This window comes from Diabrotica virgifera, chromosome 1 (assembly GCF_917563875.1).
Source record: "Diabrotica virgifera virgifera chromosome 1, PGI_DIABVI_V3a".
NCBI lineage: Eukaryota > Metazoa > Arthropoda > Insecta > Coleoptera > Chrysomelidae > Diabrotica > Diabrotica virgifera.
Window position 1 is genome coordinate 62,348,670 of NC_065443.1, and position 16,797 is coordinate 62,365,466.

General features: G+C 33.3%; 1 protein-coding gene across 1 annotated transcript in view; it reads left to right on the forward strand.

Moving 5' to 3' along the window:
• Positions 1-16,797, forward strand: part of LOC114341395 (protein Smaug homolog 1) — a 51,964-nt gene that overhangs the window by 20,226 nt on the left and 14,941 nt on the right. Inside the window, exons 4-7 of the mRNA XM_028292187.2 lie at positions 4,026-4,306; positions 9,389-9,753; positions 11,993-12,197; positions 15,677-16,053. Of these exons, the coding sequence (XP_028147988.1) occupies positions 4,026-4,306; positions 9,389-9,753; positions 11,993-12,197; positions 15,677-16,037 (1,212 nt within the window). The 3' untranslated portion in view covers positions 16,038-16,053. The remainder of the gene's footprint in view (positions 1-4,025; positions 4,307-9,388; positions 9,754-11,992; positions 12,198-15,676; positions 16,054-16,797) is intronic.

Genomic DNA, 16,797 nt, shown 5'->3' on the forward strand with positions numbered 1-16,797 from the left:
ATACATTGCATCCCTCGGTAGACCGCAAGCTGAATAGTAGAAACATTATCATATTTATAATCTTATATTATTATGTGTAATATAAGTTAAGTTGACCGATAGAATATTATGTTTACTTGTATTACAGCTTGAGTGATGTATATACCTGGTGTACTAATACATATTATATTATGACTATTAGAAGTCTTTCAACTCTTTGAATCGTTGTATCTCAAAAACAGTGGCTCTTAGGAAAAAACTATTAAAATATTTTTTATTGATAATTATCTAACCTACATTTTTTGTTAGAGCTAATTTTACGATTTTACGTTTCGCTGAAAATCGCTAAAAACCATATTTGGTGACCTTTCACCCCGCGTAATTTTTTAGCACGGGTCGGATTTATGAGGGCTTTTTAGATTTCATTTATGATGGTATTTTGAACAATCCTGCCAATTTTCAGCTTGATGGTAATTAGTGTAGCCTTACTCCTATTTTTGAGTCTAACTAGACCGGTCTATTACCTTAATCTGACGATTGCGTGTTTTTCCAAGGATACATTTTTTTCGGCCCCCCCTTAGCGGACTCCCCTGCATTAGAACCCAATATATGGTAGACGTACATTTTCAGGATACAAGGTTTCTCCCCATGTATTAATCTGACGCGCTCGAGTAACTGCAAAAAATATTTAAAATTGAAGCATTAGCAGATACTACGTTTTATGCATTCCACCCAATAAGTCATGTAATCTGGCGAAAAACGAATAAGTATATTGTACATTAATTATTTGCCAACAACAAAAAATTAATTATAAATATATGATTCATGACAGTGATAATAGCGATTCTGAGCAAATTAGTAATTAATTTGAATCAGATGTTAGTTGAAACGTTTATGTAATTTAGTTATAATTTGAGGTTGCTTAAAGCTATACGTTTTTGAGAATGCAAAAGAATTTAATTGTTCAAAAATGTATAAACTATTAAATTTGATTTAAAATATTACTACTAGGTATATACATACAGGGTATACCACTTATACCTAAAATATATGAAAAAATATACTCAACAAAATTTGTCGGCAACTTTAAGGTGTATATTTTAAAGTTAGTGACATATGAGGCATATAGAATCAAATCCTGCTAGATCCATTTTTTGAATTTTTTCAGGAGACTAAAAAAACATAAAAGTGTAAATTTCCCCAAAAAGTATCCGGCATTTCTTAATCAAAGTGGCATCAATAATTGTCATAAAATGGCACACTAATTTAGTATAGAGTCATTTTTCTGCATGCTCCTTACATCTTTGAAAGCTGTAGAAATTTGTACTTTTAGTTTGGATTTAGCAGATTTTGATTCTAAGCCCACATAATATTTATTGCTCATTTTTGAGTATTGAACCATTTTGATAGGAAAACATACAAAATATACAAGAAAAAGAAGAAATTGTTCCTAAAACTATGGACATAGCAGGGTTTGATTCTACGTTAACATTTGAGTGATATTTTGAAGAGGATTTAGAAGGTTTTAAACCGAACCCTCATGCCTGTAGATTAATAGATACTTGAACTTTGAAACCATGTAAAAAAAAAGGAAAAATTTTGGATTTAGCAGGTTTTGATTCTGATGGGCTCATATGAAGAGTACAGGGGGAAAATAAGGAATGTCACATTTTGTACATATTGAGATAAACACCAATAAAGGTTTAATTCTTATGATACCCAAAAACTACTTAGGAGATTCTAAACAGAAGACTAGCAATTCTTATTATATAATCTTAATATTAACTTTTATAAAAAACCAATACAGAAGTAAAAACTTCGAGATGTATTCTGGTATAAAATCGTTCCGAAAATCGGAACGATTTTATACCAGAATACATCTCGAAGTTTTTACTTCTGTATTGGTTTTTTAAACTATAGTATAGAGCCAACTATTAGGATTTTCCCATTGATTTATTAACTTTTATCTTAATCTTAATATAAATCTATATTAACTTTTTAATTTAATAATGCACCAAAAGAACTGCTAACATTCCATATTTTTGTTCAGTGGTGTGCGGACAATTCTGGTCCTTCGTCTGGATACAAATTCTTAAAAAATTTATATAGACTGATCTCTCTGGTTATTGTTCTGAATCCACAGTTTAGTCGATAGTACTTAGTTTTTGCTACCACATGGCGAGAAAAGCCAAAATTCATGAAAAAGTGACATTCCTTGTTTTCCCTGTACTCTTACTCTTCATATTATACAGTCTTTTAAGACTGTCTTTATTTACATTTCATTGTCATAAAATCAACAGTTTGTACTTCATCTTTTTCAATATTATTCTTACTACTAAAGCTGCAAAGCTTCTGATGTTACCTTATTTCAATGTTTGCAGCTCTCTTTCTCATACACTGTCATATTCTTAATATACTTATTAAAATATTGCCGACACTCTATATAGTCCATTTACTCACGGTAACATATTGCAAAACGTCCGATTTTTAAAGAACCGCTTGGATCGAGATGAAATTTGGCATACACATAGGTAACATGTCAAAGAAAAAAGTGATGTTGCGGGTGAATATGTTCATTTTTCAACAACAAAACCACTCTTTTAAATGGTTTTTCGCAAATTACTCAAAAAGTAAGTATTTTATCGAAAAAAATATTCTTTGCAAAAATTTAGCCTATAAAAGTCTGTAGACCCAGTAGAATCAGAGTTGTAGCTAATGAAAGTAGGTTCTTATTCGTCAAATTCCAAATCAAATATTTCAAGTGAAATACCAAAAAATAAAGCACTTTTCGGAGAAAATACATCACGACTTTTTTAAAGTGTTTAAAACAGCCTTTATTTTTATTTTTTTTTTAAATGTTTCTAGCATCAAAAGTAACCAAGTTAGGCTCAAAATAAAGTTGATCCCTTTTTTGATAAAAAAAAGCGTGAAAATCACCCCCTAATAGTTAGCTTCCCAAATGAAATTAATCGTTACCGCTTCACAAATTGCTTTATTTAACTATATTTTTAATGATTTGTAAGTCTCATCGGTTCAAAGTCCTTATTTTTGAGAGTGCTGTAGTTGCAAAGGCTTGAACGAGTCACTAATCACAAATGTATGCAAATGTTGAACAGCCATATCTTAACCAATTTTTGTCTTACAGAAACACAAAAAATCCAAAATATTCAAAAAAGCAATACCTACATTTTTTTGCTTTTTGGGTTTTTTGGTATTACGTATAATTTTTAAGTTACTAAATTAAAAAAAATAATTTAAAACCAATTTTTTTCAAAAATGCGCATATTGGACCGATGAAACTTACAGATCATTATAAAGAATACATAAGTAAAGTAACTTGTGAAGCGGTAACGATTAATCTCATTTAGGGTGCTAATTAGGGGGTGACTTTTACGATTGTTTTTGCCAAAAAAAGGATCAACTTTATTTTGAGCGTAACTTGCTTACTTTTGATGCTAGACACTTTAAAACACAACCAAAATAAATCTTTTTAAAAACTTTAAAAAAGCTGTGATGAGTTTTCCCTAAAAAGTGCTTTATTTTTTGGTTTTCACGTTGAAATATTCGATTTTGAATTTGACGAATAAGAAACTACTTTTCATATTGTGTCTACACACATACATACACCATTTTTTTAAACTATATTTTTGCTAAGAATATTTGTTTAGATAAAATACTTACTTTTTGAGTTATTTGCAAAAACTGTTTAAAACGTGTTTTTGTAATGTATATACATATTCACTCGCAAATAACTCAAGAAGTATTGACTTAGTGAAAAAACTCTGTAGAACAAAAGTTGCTTAGAATTTTAGTCAGTTTATCCACTTCCGAACTTATTTTGAACGCATTTTTTTTCACCCCGGGAAGGGGTGGTAGATATCGGCACAATATCACTTATTTTCTTTGACATGTTAGCTATGTGTGTACCAAATTTCATGTCAATCCAAGCGGTTCTTTAAAATGCGGAGCAAAAACCGTGAGTATATGGGCTAACCCTGTGCTTGCTTTAAATAGTATATTCATTTGTCTAAATTTTTTTTCTGTAGGTCGTATCGAAACTGAAGCCCCAGACATTCGTTCACTCATCGGCAACTGAATCCAGCGACGAATCTGTAAGCCCCAACCCCGATTCACAGCAAAACTTTAAACAGAGACGATCAAATAGTCTTACTCCAGGTCCAGATAATCCAAGCCACAATCAAGACAATTGGTATTCGCAGGAAAACCTTAACGAGCCACCATGTAAACCCAGAAGTTATTCTTTGTCGAGTGAGAAGTCTTTGTTGGCAGGCTTGTGTAACTTACAATCTAGTCATTCGGAAACAAGGTAAGGAAGTTTTTGTTACGTTGCACAGTGGTTCTAAATGCTGAAAATGTGGTCATGAGGTAAAAAAGTCCCCGTCTAGAGATTTTCAGGTTTGCAGTTGTTTCCTCATACTATCGTAGTGCGGTAAGACGCAGGTATAAGGATAAAACCGGATGTATTCTTATTCATAGCTTAGGGACAAGTGAGCCATGTACGACGATATTTTGGTGGGCAGTGAAATTGAAAGTGAAAAAAATCGGGTATATTGAAAACGGTGTGAAACGTTTTGCAGTTTATCAGTTTTTTCGTTGTAAAGCAGATTCTTCTTTCTTAAGTATGTATCAGCATCATCAATGGTGCTAGAGCCCTATGAAAGAGCCTCGACCTTCCCAAGTCTATTACGCCAGTCAGTCCTATCCATTGCCAACCGTTGCCAGTTTGCTGCGCCTATTTTTCTCCCATCCTCATCTATACCGTCCTTCCATCTAAGTTTTTGCCTACCTCTATTTCTACTTCCCACAGGTTGTGACATAAGGATTCTTCTAGGAGGGTTGTTATGCTGTGATCTTGCACGTATGTATTAATGTAAGATATAAGTTGACTTAAGAATTGATATCAATAAATGCTTAAAATTTGTTAATGAAAAAACACTAAAAATATACTTGAAATAATCAAAATTTTGTAAAGATAAATTCAAAATGCATAGTTTTGCGAATAACAACTAAAGAGAGAGAATCACATTGTTTTAGCTGACTTTAACTGCCTTTGTATTGCTTGCAGATGCTTGAATACGAAGGTGTGAAATGACGCAGATTAGATGATTCTGTCGGATGATGAGTATGTATTGGCGGTTTTACATAAGTAATGTACAGTTACGATCATTGAATAGTTTACAGGCTTACGTATCTAGGAGCCAATTTTTTAAATTTTTACCTCGTTTAAACCCACCTTTTACGTCAAAGTGACGTTAACAGTGGTGTATCTACAATAGATGTTTAAAATTAAAAAATCAAAATAATATAAATTAATATATTTTACAAAATTTAACAAAATGGATAGTATAGAAAGAAGTTTTTTTGAATAAAATTGATTATGGTCTTAATAGGCAACGAAAATAGGGAAGTATGGTTTTAAAATATCCATTTTATTTTAAATCTATTTTATTTTAAATAATGATAAACAATGTTAAATAATAAACAATAATTTGTGTAATTATTCTACGTGCACTGCAAATACTGCCCGGAAACGCTAAGCTGTCTCTTCATTAGCTTTTTGAGCTCTGGCAAAAGGAGATTCTCTCAAATAATCTATTAACAACTCATCCTGTTGATCTGTGGAGATCTTCTGCCCTCTTGGACCACCCAACCTTGCTATAGAGTGATAATTATCCCATCGTTCTTTGATTTTTCATATGCACATATGGCTCACGTACAAATCTGCAGCAACTTTCCTTAGTGAACAATATTCTTCGAGTTTGGCAATTGCTCTTGCTTTTTGCATATCACTCAAATGCATTCTAACCATTTTGGAGGAGTTTGATATCGTTTTATTTTATTTTATTTCTCAACACTAGCGACATTTTTGACAAGCATTGACTTTTTGAAATTTTTTGACTTTGACATGTTTATCAAATCCGTACGACACTGCAATTATTGTAGAATATTACAATATAAAAATTAAGGTGTAAATTATTAAGTGACCGTAACTGTACATAAAGTTCTGAATATTGTACTTCAAAAGAAAGTTGTATTCGTAATCAGCAATTTAAGTCCCTTATAATATATCACTTCAGAAAAATAACGTTTAGGATCAAAATTTCGAAATTCTTTCCGCCATATTGGACCCGCCATTTTGTTTTTCAGAAAAATAATGGCAGATTTGAAACTAGCCACCTTAAATTACCAAATTAGGAAAAAAAATCGCATGTTGATTGAAATTTTCAATTTCTTTTCGCCTTACTGGATCCGCCATTTTGTTTAAAAAAAATGTCATTCTTAATCAGCGATGCCAAAAATACTTAAGGGGATGGGTAAAAACTTTCGGCTTCAATGCTATTTAAATGGGATTCATTTTTTTCGAAACCTGGGAAAACTAATAAGTATTTTTGAAAAATTTAAACGCAGAATGAAAGATTACGTTCCTACCGAGGGCCGAAAGTCCCTGAAAACTTCTTTAGTGTTTATTTTAATAAGTTACAGGGGTGAAAAACTAAGAGAAAATTTAGTGTGATTTTTAATTTCAAATATTTCATTCAAAAGAAACTTTTTATTCATTCTAAGGGACTTTCGGCCCTCGGTAATAAAGTAATCTTTCATTCTGCGTTTAAATTTTTCAAAAATACTTATTATAGTTTTCTCAGGATTCGAAAAAAATTATTACATTTAAAATACATTGAAAATTTTGACAGGCGTCAAAATGTTCCTTTCCTCTTAAGCGCGAAATATGAACAATATAATGTATGCTTTTAAAGGTTCATTACCACGTGTTTGGCATTTGGAACCACAGTGCGTTGCGGCGTATTTTTATTTCTAGATCTTGAGATAATATATTTTTAATAAAACTATTAACAGGTTACATAATTTTGATGTTATTTCAACAGAAAAATTCTGTGTACACGTAACGGAACGCTTGAGGATTTGTTGAACCTTGGCACATTTCCCTCTTAGTAGTGGACTAAAACTATGAACAATTTCGTTGTGAGTTACAGGGACATTCTTAGGAGGAATAGTTGGAAATCTGGGTTCAAAATATCTAGGAAGATTCTACTAAATTATTTTTTATCTATTTTCTATCTTTTTACCTGTGCCCGTTTCACCTTTTCATTTTTAGTGTCTGGCTGTTCATCATTGTTTTCAATTACTGCTTCATTGTTTTTCTCATCACCACGCTTTAATGTTTCTTGTTTATTGATCTCATCTTTAGATTCATTGACTTCGAAATCTGAGTCTGCAGAATTGCTACCAGGAGGATATCAATCAACAGAATCTTCACTATCTGTATACGTTGGATCTTCAGAATTATCGCTATTGACAAATGGATCTTCATCATCGTCTAATTCTGAATCAGATTAAAAATTGTTGGTCAACTTTTCTATATCTGCCTGAGTCAGAGGTTGACCTCGGTTCATTCTAAAAAAAAACCCATTGCGATGATTAGTCCTACTGAAACTATTGGGATTAAATATCCCGAACATTAATATTTTTTTGTAAAACCTAAAAAATACAGGTTAAACGAATGATGGGTTGTCTATAACTTAGGCACATTGTCGGATGAACAAAGTACCATTATGTTTAATTTCAATGTAAAACTGGGCTTCGTTTAACCAATATAATTTTTTGAATTTTTGATGGGATGTATTGTCTCAAGGGAGTCGAGAGGGTTAAAGTGATTGAGAGACACACAAACTTTAGGTACGCGCGTTTAAAGATAGCGGACTTACTCGGCTCGACGTCGGTGACACAAGGCAAGCTTACTCATACTGCATTGCGATGTCTTCGACAGAAGACATGCACAAAAATGTTTTGTTTTTGAACAATTATTTTTCAAAAACAAAAAGATAAAATGGAATTGTTTTACTCCAATGTAACTACTTATCAATATTTGATAAGGTTTACTAAAAACAAATAATCAAAAATAATTTAGTATGTTTAGAATAGTTTTTTACGTTTTTCTCAAAACTTCTAAAATATAACTTGTCTCTTTTCAACAATAAACGATTTAATTATTTATAGGCAATTTGCGTAATTAGTAAAAATATAGGCGTAGCTTAATGTAATAAAATGACGGCTCGTGGCTCGAAGCTCGAAGCAGTGTACTCGAAAAACTTAAAGTACGCGTAGTTACGGTGGCACACGTGCTAAAAAGGTCGTCGAGCTATAAGTCCGCGTACTTACTCGCGTGTCTGTCGCCCCTTTAAGATTTTACTGTACATAAAAGCGATGAACTTGCTAAATATCATAAACCATACATACTCTACACGTTCCACGGCCATGTTAGTCTTTCGGCAAATTATATTGTTTGTTGTATTTGTAGGATCCATTATATTGTTTTTTTTTTTAATAGAATTTTGCAAGTAATAAATAACATTAAACACACACTGGACGAAGGACAAACAGATCAAAATTAATTAAAATTTGCCGGATACTACATCTTGGCAAGAGAAATGTAAGAAAATTATTAATTCGGATCGAATTAACGCCATCTCTTGATTGGGAAGGGAACTAAATTGACAAATTTTAGTTAGGTGGGAATTTTAAACTATAAATTTTGCGGGACTTTTGATGAACTTTCGCAGGAAATTAAAACAACAGAAAGACAATTCAATGTTTTATTCAATAAATATACTATAACTTAAAATTACCTTAAAAGTTCCATCTACATAAAAAATACTAAAAGTCTTGTCTAAAAGTTCTGTCTAAAGTTATGGTAGTAGGTAGTGTTGTAATCAGGGCTGAAATACCAATATAAACAAAAGTCATAGTTTTACTGAAAACTTGAAATATTCCAATTTGTTTTCAAAATGCTAAACACTACTGTCATGTGTCACGTGAAAGCACTGTTTTTGCAAGATATGTTTAATATTTATAAAGAATCTTGTAGGATCATTATTTAGATAAATACCTTATAATCTTCTACAAACTTCCAAAAAATATATATGCCCGAAATGTTGATGACACACTCGTCTATTGGAAACTGTTTCAGGATCCATTATATTGTTTTTTTTTAATATGGAGAAACACAGCACGGGATGATCCAGCGCTTAGTGTAAACTAAAAATTCTACTCAAAAAATGGAGAGGAGGTTAATAAAATTGATTAAAATTGTGATTAAATCTGATTAAAAACGTAACACCACTATAATAATTAAGCCACAAACTGTAAAATAAAAAGTAAATATTACAAAAACAACCCATTAATTTAATTGTCAACTGTCAATTGTTAAATGTGCTGTTTTGACCTTGACAATTTACGTCAAAGGTCTATAGTATGTATGGTTTGTGCTAAATATGCTATACTCCAGTTGAGAGGCACACTCCATACAGATACACACTCGCACTCTGACAACAAAGAGAAGATAATTTTGCCATGTTTATTCCTGTTCTAGGTTACAAGATTTGAAACTCCAAAACAATCTCCCGGCGATGAAAAGCATCACTTCCTGGTTAAAATCCTTAAGGCTACACAAATACAGTTGGGTCTTTAACAATTTAACCTACAGTCAAATGGTCAATCTAAAAGAAGAATCTCTTCAGAGTATAGGCATAACGAAAGGCGCTAGACACAAGATACTATTAAGCGTGAACAAATTAAAGGAACGAGGTGTGATGCTGATGGAATTAGAAACCGAAGTGATGAATGGAGGCGATTTGAATGTGGCTCTCAAAAAGTTGAAGAGTGTTGTTCAAAGTCCATTGCAAATATCGGGTGGGGAGGATCTACCTACTTTGTTTGTTAAGGTGATGGGCAAAGGTAAGAAGTTTTCTTAATTTTATAAATTGTTTAAACGAAGTATAGTCGAGACTGTGGATGAAAAAACGTATTTTAAAGCGTTGTAAAGGACGATGCCAGGAATAACTTTACTAAAATGTAATACCTAATTTTGGGTTCCTATTTGTTAATAACGGTTTTAACACGTTGACGGACAGTTCGTCAAATGTTTAAACAAGTGTTGTGGCACTATATGAATTTTGCAAGGTAGAATAGGGAAATTTCTGAATAGGGAGCTTGCACATTTTTTTATTACAGAATACTTAATGTTCAGTTTTGCTTAAAAATAAGATTTCCAAAATTTCACGCCTCAAAAACTCATAATAATTACAAATATAGAAGTACAAATTTAAAATATTCTGTGTATTTAAACCATTTCAAACGACCCAAAAAGCGCGCGAACACTTGCGACGTCACATAATTATATTTTATAATGACATTTATCGTATGTCATTGTAATAATATAATATACCAGTTTGTTGAGATTGGAGTTTGATACAATTTTTGAAGGAAAGGAAAGAACTATCAAAATATTTATAAAACTGAGTGTCAGAACGAATGCCAAACCTAATGAATTAATGGCGAGGGCTTCAAATACTATAATGATATGACGTCACGACCAATGAGGGCGCGTTTTGGGCTGCTTGCTCTAATTTGAATTTTTTCTCGATTTTAATCGTCTTTAGGGGCCAAAAAGACAAAAAAAACTTTTTTTTCTTTGATATATGTTTTAACACGTTGACAGACATTGCGTCAAATGTATAAGCAAGTGTTGTGACACTATATTATGTATTTTGCAAAGTAGAATAGGGAAAAATGCAACGTCTATAGACGTTGTGTCACATTACATCAATGAAAATTAGACGTCTATAGACGTTTTGTCCGTCAACGTGTTAAATTATGTTCTGTAGTGATTTATAGCATTTTTTCGAATTTAACATTTTATGCATGTTCCCTATTTCTTTTAGCGCTGATAGTTTATGGAAACAAAAGTTTTTTAACATTTTTTGTAAACATGTGGACGATGACCATGGATATCGTGTCACATTTCATATGCATCTGTAGATGTAATGTGAAAAAAAATCTACCGACTTTTTTGGCACGCGTCGAGGTATCCTAGTTCAGTAAGAGAGAAGAGTATATGGGTCTACTGATAAAGGGCAAAAAAGTCCCGAAACTGGTATAGACTCTTGCTGCACTCTCTGATTTAACTAGACTATAATGCTGCTTATTGCAAATTGAAAATGTTTATACATTTTTAATGTGAGAAATCTTCATTTTTAAAGCGTTAAACAATAAAAAATAATAATTTTTTTCAATAAATAAAGCAATTGGAAAAACGGCAATTTTGGACCTTTCGCGGGATATTTTGTAATAAACAATTAACTAAATTAAACTTGTCATAGCTCAAATTGTAGATTTTTTAAAGTTTCTACAGCTTTCTATTTGAAAGATTTTCTGTAAAATAAATCGCCGCCGCCTACGAAAAATATAACTCCGAAAAATGCCGTTAAGAGTAGAACTTTCAATGAACGCCGCGAAAAATATTATTTTCGATTATATGATTCTGAAAATTATATTCCCTAATAAAGTGTTAGTGAAAAAATTTATTTTTTGAGGAGTATCAGCAAAAAACATCATTTCTGTTTGTGGGTCCACGAAAATTATAATTACTAAACAGTTCTCAGAAATAATTGTTTTCGTCGGCAGAAACAGAAACAGAAAGGGAAATAATTCTTTTCGTCGGCATCTATTATAAACTAAATCTTTTCGTTATAAATATTTTGGGAGTTATAATCTTCGCGGACACGCATATAAAAAAAATTGTATCGCCAACACTTATCAAAGAGTTATTATTTTCACTGGAAATGTATTAGGAATCACATTAATCATAGGTACCAGCGAAATATCCTAAGCTGCAGAATTAAAAATCTCAAAAATTGCAAATTTTAAACTTAAAAACGTGATAAATAAATATTAATCCAAAATTAGGTGTTACATTTTAGTAGAATTTTTCTTCTCGTACAAGCATTTGTACAAACAAGACGGAGCGATGGCAAATGTTTGCAAACTTTACTCAAATTCGCGAATTCTTGTTTTTGGTATGCTTGGTGAAATTATGTGTTGTCAAACGTTAATATATGTTTGCTAATATTTGTGTATAGATATTTGTTAATATTTTTTGGTGAAAACGCACCTTAATAACAGTTATTTTTTCTAGTTTGTACACAAATGTTAATGCTAAGACAACTACCCGATGATTACTTGATGTCGTTCCATTCGTTGTGCGAAAAAGCCGAAACTTTAGAAGCTTTTACTGAAGAACAAAAGAGGCGATTACATATGTGGAAATGCCAGTTGACAAAAGATGACCTTGTCGTTCCTGTTCACAATGGTAAACCGAAAAAGCATACTAACAATCATAGGTAAGTTTAAACATTGCTTATAATTATATAGGATATTTAGATTTCTTCGAAACAAATATAGTACACTCTCCGGCACAATTAACCGCCCACCTTGTATTTCCTTCAATTTGCAGAAATTGTCAAATCTTGGACCATATTTTATGAAAAATACTGTGAAAACTTTTGCGGAAAAGAAAACAATACAATTATTGAAAGAAAAGTCGTTTATCAAGGTATTATAATGAAATTAACAAGAACAACAAGACCATAATTATAATGTCAACAGGAGAAACAAAATGCATGTGCTTTGTAGATTTAAATAGTGCGTTTGACAGGGTGAGGTGAAATGATATCTTAAATTTATTACAAACTGAACAAATAGACCACCAGATAATAAGGCTAATTAATGAAATTAACAAGAACAACAAGACCAGAGTTGTAATGTCAACAGGAGAAACAGAACGCATAGAACTAAAAGGAGGAATCCGCCAAGGAGACTCGCTCAGCCCATTGTTATTCAATATGATGAATCAAAAATTCACGAATTAAGACAACGCCATGGATACCACATGGGAGCGCATAAAATCACGATAGTATGCTATGCGGATGATGCAGTTTTAATTGCTGATAACGAGGATAACCTACAAAGGCAGCTCCACACCTTCAATATCACAGCAAACAAACTTAATATGAGAATATCAGTAGAAAAAACTAAATGTATAGTGATAAGTAAAGAGCCGCGTAGATGCAAACTAGAAATAGACGGCATAATTGAGCAAGACGGCAAGGACCGATATAAGAAAGACGAAACAGCAAATCAAAAATTTCGAAATGAAAGTATTAAGATCAATAGCGGACATATCATTAAGAGACAGACAAAGCAACAGAAGTATAGGCGAACAATGCAAAATTCAAAATATTAACAGGTGGATAAAAACAAGAAAAAAAAAACTGGAACGAACATGTAAACCGAATGGGACCAGATATATTAGCGAACATCTGTAAAAACAACAAGCCGTATAGCAGAAGACCCATCGGAAGGCCGCCGAAAAGGTGGAAAGACAATGTACAGTCAACAACAACTAAAACAGAATAAGAGGCAGACAAACAGGAGTAATCCAGCATGACGAAGAAGAAGATTAAGGTATGCTCAGCACAAATCCAAAGTACATATAAGATATAAAATTCTTCGAAGAAAATTCAAACATAATTTTGAACATTATAGTCTAATTAAAAATAATTATGAGTATTAATAATGGATGTTGCCGCCTCTAGCCCTTAGGACTTCTTGGAGCCGGTTCGGCAATCCATTCATGATATCCTGGATATCCGATTGGGGGATATTGCGCCACTCCTCTACGGCAGCCATCTTGAGCTCTCCGAAGGCTGTAAGGGCTGGTACTTTGTTATTACCCGTTTTTTGAGGTTGTTCCAAATGTGTTCAATTGTTGATGGATTCGACCGTTACTTGATGGAAGTTCATTTTATCTAATAATAAAACACTGAAAACGTTTGTTTTCTATACTTCCACAGAATTTATTATAACTAAGTGACTACAGCTGTTTCGGCAAAGTGCCTTTCTCAAGTGATATAGTTTACAATGTGTTTGCCTTTTTAAGTCTTCAACTGAAGAGGTTGAGGAGTGGGGAGCTGTTTGTCTCGAGTTGGTCATTCAGAATTATATCTGTATTTTTCAGTTTATTAATTTCCATAGTTTCTAAAAAAGATAGCTTAAGGCCTTTATTTTGAATATGCAGAATTTGAAACTCTTCATTGAAAGAATGATTATGATCTAGAAGGTGAAGTGCGTATGTAGAAGTGTCTGTTTTTCTATTGTTGAATGCCCTTTTGTGTTCTGCTATCCGTTTGTCAAAAGTTCTGTCAAAAGCAACTACAGAGTGGTGTGTACAAACTAACGTGTGGTGACTGTCCGAAAACGTACATCGGTCAAACTGGCAGAACTCTTGACAAACGGATAGCAGAACACAAAAGGGCTTTCAACAATAGAAAAACAGACACTTCTACATACGCACTTCACCTTCTAGATCATAATCATTCTTTCAATGAAGAGTTTCAAATTCTGCATATTCAAAATAAAGGCCTTAAGCTATCTTTTTTAGAATCTATGGAAATTAATAAACTGAAAAATACAGATATAATTCTGAATGACCAACTCGAGACAAACAGCTCCCCACTCCTCAACCTCTTCAGTTGAAGACTTAAAAAGGCAAACACATTGTAAACTATATCACTTGAGAAAGGCACTCTGCCGAAACAGCTGTAGTCACTTAGTTATAATAAATTCTGTGGAAGTATAGAAAACAAACGTTTTCAGTGTTTTATTATTAGTGTTCAATTGTGTTAAGATCGTGACTCCGTGGCAGCCATAGTAAAACTTAAATCTCGACCTCATCAAGGTACTCACGGGTGAATCTTACGGTATGGTAACGTGCATTGTCATGCATTATCTAAAGTTTTCACCAATGAACTGTGCGAAAGGCATATCATGGTGTTGGAGAACTTTTTGTACGCATCTTTGAGCATTCACACTACCTCTATCGAACACAACAAGATCAGTACGAGCTTTGTAAGAGATACCTCTCCAAATCATTATTGGCCACTCAGTAAACCACTGTTTCAGTCATAGTGCATGGAGCAAACCTTTCATTTTGACACCTGTAGACACGCTGACGGCCATATGGTACCATCTAGACTTCTTAGGGCTAGTCTGCTCTTATCTAAGAACAGTATGTTCTTCCATTCCGCCACAGTCCAGTCAGCATAGTCTAGTTCTACGGTGTTGTGGGAGCAGCTGTGGGACGCGAGCAGAAAAGAAAGCCCTTAAATTTATCTCTGTCGGTCTTCTTCTAATGGAACGTTCATTCAAACTAACATTTCTCACCTCAAAAAGACGCGTACGAACTTCAGGAGCGGTGCAAAAGCGATTTCTCAACACGTTGCTGACAATGAAGTGGTCATCTTGAATGTTAGTTCATCGATGTCGACCTTGACGTAGCCTGCGGGTGTATGCACCTGTCTCCCGAAATTGTCTGATAGCATCCCGTACCGTAGTTCAGCCCCTACATCCTTTGGAGGGCTCAAGACTGCTGCAGTAGTCTGGCATAATATCCCCCAATCCAGGATATCATGAATGAATTGCCGAAGAGGCTCCAAGAAGTCCTAAGGCCCAGAGGCGGCAACATCCATTATTAATACTCATAATTTAATTATTAGACTATGATTTTCAAAATTATGTTTGTTTGAATTTTCTTCGAAATTTTTTAAACGACTTTTTTTTTCAATAATTTTATTATTTTCTTTTCCTCAAAGGCAGTTTTTTTACCGTATCTTTCATAAAATGTTGTCCAAGATTGACAATTTGTGCAAATTGAAAGAAATACAAGGTGGGCGGTTTATTGTGCCGGTGAGCGTATTTTAAAGTTTTTTTCCCTTTAAGTTTTAGTATTAGAGTAAAGTATTAAAAGTAAAATTATTCGTAGATCACACCGCATGGACCCCCAGAAGCTTCAGAAACTATGCTGCGCCATCCAACCCACCACCTATACCAAAAAGAGTTCATCCTTCCCCAACATGCAGAATAGCCCGACGTGGAACACTCACAGACATTCAATAGGTAGCGTAACACTTCAAAATCAACTGTTTTCAGCTCAAAACAGCCAGAGGCTATTCAATCAGAATCTCCAGAGTTACGTAAACACTTCACACAGCGGCTCAAACCCGTCGGAATCTAGTCCTAAACCATTCAACCTAACGAAACTCAAAAAACCCGATAGTAAAGATATAGAAAACAGTTTGGAGTCGTTGTGCATACAAATGATGGAACACGCTCTGGGACCTTAATGACAGTTCATTTTAGGTACATAATGTAGTGTTTTTAATGTTGCCATACTGACTTTTCCAAGAATTCAAAGGTATTGATAGCTTCCCTAGTCGAAGTAGACAACGTTTTGAATATATACGATATAAGTTAAAAATCAGGAAAGGAAAACCTGAGGTAATACTAATTGAAATGATATAGTAATTTTTATAAGTAATGAAGCAGTATACATTTTGGTACATTTATAAATGTTGTGGGTTATCTCGTGTGAATTGTGTATCTCGTAGTTCAAAATCACTTCAGTAGTTGTCACCAAGTCCCAGAAATGACGATCCAAATTATTGCAACCTATTGATGTCAGCAACGCGGCTCCCGCGTTCTTCGTGTGATTCATCCTCTGGGTCAAATATTATGCTGGCATATAGATGTTAACGTCTGATTGTGGCTGGCAGTCTTTCCACGAGTTGCTACTGGTGTCCTTTACTTTAACAACAATTTTAGTCCTTTGAAGAGCTCTTCAAAATGGTGCTTTGATATCCCTGAATCGAATCATATTTTCTTCTCAACCTTTTCTTCCTGTTTAAGTTTTATCCAAATAATATTTTGAACATTTGTTAATACGTTACAGTTTTTATGTCTACATTATATACAGTGCCAGCGGCTTTAATAAGTGTTACCCCCATATTAACTTATTTATTTTTACTACATGTACAAAACGCTCGGACAGGTCGATTTTTAAAATAATCATAGTATATTATAGCATCAATGTTTCGAAGTTTACGC